We start from the raw sequence: 9,323 nt of genomic DNA, 5'->3' as shown, positions 1-9,323 counted from the left end.
GAAAAAATAGGGGGATTCCCTAAACTGTTGAATTGCTGAATTGTTGAATTTTGGTCAGCTGTTAATCAGCTGTTCCATACAAAGCCAACTTTCAGAAATTTCAGCAATTCATCAGCCTCGGGGCTGTTGAAAATTTTGTTGAATTGCTGAAAAGCCAGAGTTGTCACCTTTTTTTAAAAGTCGTGGCAACTCTGTAACATTTTAGTATCACCAGTACGCATTATTTATTTTAAAATAAACTTTGAAAGCATATTTGTGGTTCTTTTTACCTTGGTAACACTTTTAGAGAGTAACTAGCAATAATAAATCAAATTTTACATGCTTTAAGTTCCGTGAAATTTTTCAACAAATAACAGCTGTTTGAAAATTCAACAGGAACCGTTTTGGGTCGTTCCCTTAATTGCTGAAATTTTTTGTTGAATTTTCAACAATTCAGCAATTCAACAGTTTAGGGAATCCCCCTAATATCTTATCGAGCTGCCAACTTAATTTCAGTCGCCGTTACGTTATTGGTAAACGTAACGTTACGTCTTCGAGCTGCCATTTGATCTTTTTTGTAAGGCCGTTAAATTTCAAATTATCTAAAAATGATTTCATTAGGTGCCTATGTGGAAATGAATTCATATTGAATTATGAATGTTTTGCTTATTAAAATAATTTTGAGAAAACCCGTTACAATAAATATAATATACTTTGGTAGCATTTCAAAATTATATTGCAATTAGCAACCCACCTTCTTTGGTTAGAAATTAAGTGTCATGATTTTTAAATAATTGTTGTGTGATTTGTTTACTACTGAACAGTAGTCAATTTTAATTCGTGTACGCATTTCGCGCATTCAAATAGGCTTTGATTATTTTAGACGATCGTTAAATATTTTTACATTTCACAGCACTGGCCTCTTTGCCTATCGTTATCGAAAAACCGCAAAACCAAAGCAACCAAATCAAAAGCATAAGATTATTATTATGGATTATCAACCACCGGACAAATTTACGATTTATAAAGCGATTCCGGAACCACCGGGCTGGAACCCACGATCATGTTCGGTCGACGTTCCGCAGCTGGATTCTATAGCTCCAAACGCAGCTTTGGTTCCTATAATTGTACGGGTGCCCAAACAATTTAAAAAAATAGATTTAAGGGGTCTCCGGGTGCCTCAGGGCGTGGTTCTCCCATCAGTTTTGGACCTGGTCGCGGAGATTCCACCCCCGGAGATTCCACCCCCTGAGATCCCACCCCCGGAGATCCCACCCCCTGCTGAATCCTCGAAATCAGGTAAAATATTATATTATATTAAATAAAATAAATACAAATTTATAACACCAATTTTGTTTTAGTTTACGCATGCTATTATTGCAAGGCAATATTCCCCCAGATTGGGAAAGTGATGCAGCATTTCGAGTACGACCACCCGGCGGAGGAACTGTTTTGTTGGGTGTGCAAAGCACCATTTGAATCCCAATATGCGCTGTCCCGCCACATGAGGCAGCACCCGGCAGCGTCCTCCCCAGCGTTACTGGTGTGCAATGTGTGCGGGTGCACACAAAAAACATCAAGCAATTTGAATACCCACAAAAAGACCCATAAATAAACATAATAAACCAAAAACATAATATATATAATATTCATTTTTCATTTAATGGCAATTGAAGAAGATCGTCCAGAGCAGCAATCGGCCGAGGGTTTTTCGTTTAAGCCTAGTACTCAGCTGGGCTAAGAGTTTCACTAGTCGAAAAATATTATTCTTTTGTAGTGTGACCGAAGTTTTCAGAGATCACCCGCTTTGCTTGCAGCATGGTCTTATTGTAAACCTGCTGGATTCAAAAACAGCAAGCAAATTACCTGGCGCCAATTTTGAAATATTAAATTGGCTGTTGGCTTGAGGATATGTATTGCCGCAACTCCTAGAGACAGTTTTTCATTGGATTTTGGGGTTTTCATTCCATTTATAATATGTTATTGGCACACCGCTTCTGCACAAACACAGCCAAAGATAAAATTTTTTAAGCCTAGTACTCAGTACGACGAAAACTGCTAGCTAAGCATAGGAGTAAGCGAGAGGCAAATAGGTAGCTAAAGCCCTTAGCCGGGGACTTTTTCCCACCTCGGTACTCAGTTGAGCTAAGGAACTAGTAAGAAAATACCACTAAAATACTAGATTTAGCGGATGAATTCTGATGAACGCCTTTAGCCGCTGCCCAAAGCCTAGTACTCAGTTCGGCTAAGAGTTTCACTAGTCGAAAAATATTAATATTTTAGGGTGACCGAAGTTTTCGGAGTTCATCCGCAATGCATGTAGCACGGTCTTACTCTCAGCAAACAAATCAACTGGCGCCAATTTTGAAATATTACAAAATGATTAGCCGACCTAGGTCGCAAGCTTTAAATTTGCTGTTGGAATGAGGATATGTATTGCTGCAACTCCTACAGGCAGTTTTCCATTGGTTTTTGGGGTTTTCATTCTATTTATAATATGTTATTGGCACACCGCTTCTGCACAAACACAGCCAAAGATCAAATTTTTTATTCTTTGGGCCGCGGCTAAAGGCGTTCATCAGAATTCATCCGCTAAATCTAGTATTTTAGTGGTATTTTCTTACTATTTCCTTAGCTCGACTGAGTACCGAGGTGGGAAAAAGTCCCCGGCTAAGGGCTTTAGCTACCTATTTGCCTCTCGCTTACTCCTATGCTTAGCTAGCAGTTTTCGTCGTACTGAGTACTAGGCTCAAAGAATAAAAAATTTGATCATTGGCTGTGTTTGTGCAGAAGCGGTATGCCAATAACATATTATAAATAGAATGAAAACCCCAAAAACCAATGGAAAACTGCCTGTAGGAGTTGTAGCAATACATATCCTCATTCCAACAGCAAAATTAAAGCTTGCGACCTAGGTCGGCTAATCATTTTGTAATATTTCGAAATTGGCGCCAGTTAATTTGCTTGCTAAGAGTAAGACCATTCTACATGCATTGCGGATGAACTCCGAAAACTTCGGTCACCCTAAAATATTAATATTTTTCGACTAGTAAAACTCTTAGCCGAACTGAGTACTTGGCTTTATTCTTTGGGCCGCGGCTAAAGCCTAGTACTCAGTACGACGAAAACTGCTAGCTAAGCATAGGAGTAAGCGAGAGGCAAATAGGTAGCTAAAGCCCTTAGCCGGGGACTTTTTCCCACCTCGGTACTCAGTTGAGCTAAGGAAATAGTAAGAAAATACCACTAAAATACTAGATTTAGCGGATGAATTCTGATGAACGCCTTTAGCCGCGGCCCAAAGAATAAAAAATTTGATCTTTGGCTGTGTTTGTGCAGAAGCGGTTTGCCAATAACAATGTATAAATGGAAGGAAAGCCACAAAAACCAATGAAAAACTGCCTGTAGGAGTTGCTGCAATACATATCGCCATTCCAACAGCGAATTTAAAGCTTGCGACCCAGGTCGGCTCAACGTTTTGTAATATTTTAAAATTGGCGCCAGCTAATTGGTTTGCTGAGAGTAAGACCATGTTCCATGCATTGCGGATGAACTCCGAAAACTTCGGTCACACCAGAAGATTAATATTTTTCGACTAGTAAAACTCTTAGCCGAACTGAGTACTAGGCTTAAAGGCGTTCATCGGAGTTCATCCGCTAAATCTAGTATTTTTGTGATATTTCCTTACTATTTCCTTAGCTCAACTGAGTACCGCGGTGGAAAAAAGCCCCAGCTAAAGGCTTTAGCTACCTATTTGCCTCTCGCTTACTCCTATGCTTAGCTAGCAGTTTTCGTCGTACTGAGTACTAGGCTTTATAATGAATTTCACCGAATTTATGGTTTTTATTAACTATTGGGCGCGTTCAGCAGAACAACATATTTTTCAAACGTCTGATTTCAAACATCAGTCGAGACTCGAACGTGGTTCGGAAATAAATAGCAAAGACTAGTGGCCGCTGACTACTGTGAACTTTACAACACTAACCAAAGATATCGATTGCGCGCGAACATTGTACTGCATTCAAATTTACACCTTTTTAATAGCGTTAGTTTGGTACAGCAGTCAGTCATTAAATAAATGACAACCGTTAGCATTTTTCATCTTTTATGTGGGATGTTTATAACAACATATTTACATAAATAGGAAGACAATAGATTAGGCAGTTTTGAGAAACTACAGACTTTTGTATTATTACAATTACACAATTAACATGACAAAATAAATGCCGATTAGTTAGAAGACCTAGCCTCTTTTAATTAAACATTATTTTCCTTTTCTGTTTCTACTTTAATTCCAAAAAATGTATTTTTTCCATAAGTTAAATGTGAGGAACAGGGCTTAGGGGGTAGAGTCTTTGGCATCAACAAATCAACTAACTTTGCTAATCCAATTAGTCTAGTAGTACAATTATAACACAGGTACACAGCCAAAAATTTCCACGAACCATTTCAAGTTTTCCATGATATTTGGGTGCTCCTGAGTAAAAGTCCCATACAAAATTATTTTCCATCACCTACAGGTTCCGCGGTATAGCTAAGAATACAAAAAACCGATCTTTGCCGACATTTTGAATTACGTGGCCTATATAATTGGACTAACCTTTATTATTTTCGGTAGGACCTACTCTCAATACATCACGGCATTCCTAAAAAATAGTCCCCATTGTGAACCATTGCCCATGTCTTTGGAATTCGACGCCAAAGTTGAAAATCCCAAAATTGTAGAGATTTTTCTGATGGAAAAACAATTCTGAGGATTAAATCTTGAATGGAAGTAATTTTAACTATTCATTGAATCTATTGTTGGGTAAACTTCCGTTTAGCTCCAACCCCCGATTTCGTCCAAACTTTCAAAATCGACGTTATTTGGGGTCCTGATTATTGGAAAAATAGTCAAAGTTGGCGCAAATAATGGGATCATGGAAAATAACGGTAAAAACTGTTTTTCTTAAATATCTTCGAATATAATAAAGCTGTAAAGCTATTAAATAAATGAGTATTTTATGTTTTATACATTCATGTTATATCGGTGTGTCAAAATGTATATCGATGTTTCTCGATGTATTAGCGAAGATACTACCTAAGCACGAGAATGGCATTACATTTTTTAGGAAGAGCATTTCTGTTCTCGTAGTTAAATATAACATTTAGAAAACAAAATAATATACAAATTATACAACGGAAATAAAATGTATTAACAAAAAATACACATAAAAATGTTTGCCTTCGGCGCTTTCCTCGCCCGTACCTTACTACTTTCTTTAAAAGCTTATCCAGCTATCATTCAGGTCATCCGTCCCATTTCCTTTTTTCGAGGAACATGAACACGATACATCGTATAAAAAAACAAAATAGGTCCATCACTAGAGTAGAAGGTAAAAGGCTGTTATCGACTAATCGAAAACTATCTGTCGCCATTTTTATGGCGGGATATTGCAGTATTTTAAAATGTTCACACCCAATTTAAAATACTTCTTTTAGTTTTTCCTCGAAAAGCTTTATGTTTACGAAGAAAATGATTAATACACAAAAGATCCGTTTTATAAATATCTTCTGTTTTTGTCTAAAACATTTTTTAATTTTCCTCATATTTTCCAAAAAAACTGCAAAAAACCGAAAATATTACGATTTTTACCGTTATTTTTCAAGATCCCGTTATTTGCGCCAACTTTGGCTATTTTTCCCGTAATCAGGACCCAAAAACACGTCAATATGGAAAGTTTGAAAAAAATTGGGGTTAGGACTAAACGGAAGTTTATCCACTTATTCAAAATTTGACAACATTTAGGAGTAGATAATAAAATAAAACAAGAGAGAACGTTATAGTCGGGTGCCCCGACTATCAGATACCCGTTACTCAGGTAAAGGGAGTGCGAGGGAGATGGAGATAGAGATAGAAAACGTTGATCACGCATAACTTTTTAACGAATGGACCGATTTGAAAAATTTCTTCTACATTTCGATAGGTATTGATAAACACCATAAAACTGCATTTTTACTTTTCCGAAATATTGAAATTTTTAAAATCGTATATAAGGGATTGTGGGCGTTAGAGGGGGCGTGGCACTCTTTTGAAACAAACTTGCGCTGCGTAGGAACTCCTAGAATCTGCATGCAAAGTGTCAATCTTCTAGCTTTTATAGTTTCCGAGATCTCAGCGTTCATACGGACAGACGGACAGACAGACAGACGGACAGACGGACAGACGGACATGGCTAGATCGACTCGGCTAGTGATCCTGATCAAGAATATATATAGTTTATAGGGTCGGAAACGCTTCCTTCTGCCTGTTACATACTTTTGCACGAATCTAGTATACCCTTTTACTCTACGAGTAACGGGTATAAAAAATCGGTTTTATTAGTATAAGAAATCCAATAAAATGTCCTCATGAAAACGCTTTAAACCTAAATTAAAGCATACAATGAACTATAGATACAATGAATAGTTAAAATTACTTTTATTCAAGATTTAATTCTCACAATTGTTTTTCCATCAGAAAAATCTCTACAATTTTGGGATTTTCAACTTTGGCGTCGAATTTCAAAGACATGGGCAATGGTTCACAATAGGGACTATTTTTTAGGAATGCCGTGATGTATTGAGAATAGGTTCTACCAAAAATAATAAAGGTTAGTCCAATTATATAGGCAATGTAATTCAAAATGTCGGCAAACATCGGTTTTTTGTATTCTTAGCTATACCGCGGAACCTGTAGGTGATGGAAAATAATTTTGTATGGGACTTTTACTCAGGAGCACCCAAATATCATGGAAAACTTGAAATGTTTCGTGGAAATTTCACAAAGTTTAATTTTGTGTTCCTGTGTAATCAATACAATATTACCAGAAAAAAATAAATTACAACAAGAAACTTTAAAAAACACAGGGCGGCAACACTACTACTGTTTTGACCGCAGCTGTTTTTATGTTTTTTGACTACCTTTTCTAGAATTTGTTTCTCCCTTTAACAAAATCGTAAAATTATTCTATGTGTAGGGTTTGAAAGATAAAGAGTGTATCTTTTAAAAAACTTTAAAATCAAAATAAACCATGAATCCGTTTGCGTGTGATACATCCGGAAAGTTGGCCAATTTCAGCATTTTTCGAACTTTGATGCTAAGAATCCTTGCGTCGGGGATCTTTTTAGAAAACGCAGATTAATTTGGGAATTCGTAACGAATTCAAAAATATAGCATCGATCGAGGTAATTTTTTGTGTTATTTTTTTTGTAGGTAAATTTGACTAATACTTATACTAAAGTTGTTGTCCAATTAAGATGTTAGTCTACAAGAAAAAAAATTTTTTATCTTGCCAGACCCTACTATAAATTCCCGCAACTATTAGATCACTTGGCCTTGACAAAAGTTTAAAATAATAAATACTTTTTAATTATATAAAATATTAAATAGCTATTATATTTATTCGCATTTACATACTACAATAGAAGGAAGACTTAACCAGTATGTACATTAAAACTAGCTTAGGAATATCACTGATCTCTTAGCCGTAGTATCCGTTTCCGCCCGCACTGGCTGTGGCGAATCCTCCACTGCTGCTGGCGTAGGCCACGTCTAGAGAAAAAAACATGTCCAGAACACTTGTAGATTACTTGGGTGCAATGACTAAGGAACGCGGAGAAGGATTACTCACTCATGCCGTTGCCGCCGTAGGGATATCCTCCATAGGGATACCCGTACTGTCCATATCCGCCAACTCCTCCTCCACCGTACATCGAGTAAGGATTGTAGCTGGGGTACGAGTAGTATGGGTATCCGCCGTAGCTGTAGGGATATCCGTACATGCCGCTGCCGTAAATGTTCCCGTACGCCGATCCCGCTCCCGCATTAGCCCCTCCGTATCCGTAGGGATATCCGTAGTATTGGCCCTCGGAAAGCGGCAAGAGCATCGCGACCAGGACCAAACCCAACCATAGGCAACTGCTCGTTTGTTTTGCTGACATGATTTTGCTGGCCGTGTTTGCGGTGTGTAATCCTCGAACGTTGACTGAATGCAAAAAGTCCGGCATTAACTGTTTTTATAGAGTTCGCCGCCGAATGCTTGCAATTTTTAAAGCATAAAACGCTTTTTTAATGGAGCTTAATCGGCCGCCCATCAGCGGCTGCTCGGTTTGCTCGTTCGTGCATGACCCAGGCGGCGTATACGCAATATTTTGAAATCCCCCTATAAACGCATTTCAAACTACTTAGTACGCGTTAACTAAAATGGAACAAATCAAAACAAAACTATTTAGGCCCTTATTTGGCCATCGCCCGATTACTCATTCCACTTGCTCTGATAGCCGTTTTGCTATCAATTTAAATTAGTTAGCCGCTTTTTTCGGCAGGGGTTCACATTTATTTTGCGTAAACACAGTCATTAACCTTAAAATTGGTTGATGGTGCGCTTAGTCATGTGCGTTGTCAGCTCTGGACGGTTCTTTCCACTTCTTTGAGGTTCATTGCCGGCCTGGACCGTGGTCATTGCTCATCAACGCCCTTCGGATGAGGTCAACCATTATAATTCTAATACAATTAGAACCGTATTGGATTTTGGATTTTCCACTGCGATTAGCTTGGCCATTGGCCGGGAGTTCATTGTGAGGGACGTTTTTGACACAGACTTTACCCTTGGTCATGGATCGATGGTGAAAGTATTCCACATAGCAAAGCCGATAATAGCTTTTGGATTTTTGGCACTATTATCTGAATCTCTAACAGTGATTGCAGGTGTCAACTGAGAAAACCTGAAGAACCAACAGAAAAAGGAAGGGATTTTACTAGTAAAAATGATAAATCGTTTAAGGACCAGATTAAGAAATAAAGCCCAACTTCTTATTCTACCTCTCTGCTATCTTCCTAACAGTTATTTTAATCTCTTTTGATTAAACTTGGGAGAACTTCTTGATCACTTTAAAAGTGTTGCAAAGGTTTGTGGGATGAAGGAAGGGACTATTGCTGGATGCAAGTACTTTATTATTTTAACATTTTTGCTCATTATAATTAAGAGAAGAAACTACTTACATCCAGTAATCAGCGTGATCAGAGACCCAAATTTAGACGTAAAAAATTGGTCTTAGTGATTTTCTTTGCTGTAAACTAGTGTAATTTAGGAAAAAGCTTAATTGAATTTTTTTTCTCTTTACTAGTTCCTGCATTTGTGCCCGAAAAGTATACAACATTTCATTCATAAATATTTAAAGCCTTCCCCGCGCTGAACTCATACTCATTCGTGTAGGTGTGTGTCATTACACTGGCCAACAATGGCAAACGTCACAATTGGAATCGTCCCGCCTTTGGGTTCTCATGCAGCTGACGTTTGTTTTCCGCCCGCTTGCTCCCTTCCTCT

General features: G+C 37.9%; 1 protein-coding gene across 1 annotated transcript; it reads right to left on the bottom strand.

Annotated features, from left to right (window-relative positions):
* Positions 1-7,478: 7,478 nt before the first annotated feature.
* Positions 7,479-7,947, bottom strand: LOC108054785 (neuropeptide-like protein 31). The gene is made up of 2 exons (XM_017137858.3): positions 7,629-7,947; positions 7,479-7,549 (listed from the first exon to the last, which is right to left on the bottom strand). Exons 1-2 carry the CDS (start codon positions 7,936-7,938, stop codon positions 7,479-7,481), a joined length of 381 nt encoding a protein of 126 aa, XP_016993347.2. The 5' UTR covers positions 7,939-7,947.
* Between the last annotated feature and the right edge of the window lie 1,376 nt (positions 7,948-9,323).

Source organism: Drosophila takahashii, chromosome 3L, assembly GCF_030179915.1.
Source record: "Drosophila takahashii strain IR98-3 E-12201 chromosome 3L, DtakHiC1v2, whole genome shotgun sequence".
In the NCBI taxonomy this organism is placed as follows: Eukaryota; Metazoa; Arthropoda; class Insecta; order Diptera; family Drosophilidae; genus Drosophila; species Drosophila takahashii.
The sequence above is the reverse complement of the archived record's forward strand: the minus strand, read 5'-3'. Positions and strand labels throughout refer to the sequence as shown.

Coding starts and splice junctions, on each gene's coding strand:
- LOC108054785 (XM_017137858.3), bottom strand. CDS start 7,938: ATGTCAGCAAAACAAACGAGCAGTTGCCTATGGTTGGGTTTGGTCCTG. Junction 7,550..7,628: donor CTACGGCGGCAACGGCATGA/GTGAGTAATCCT, acceptor TTTTTTCTCTAG/ACGTGGCCTACGCCAGCAGC.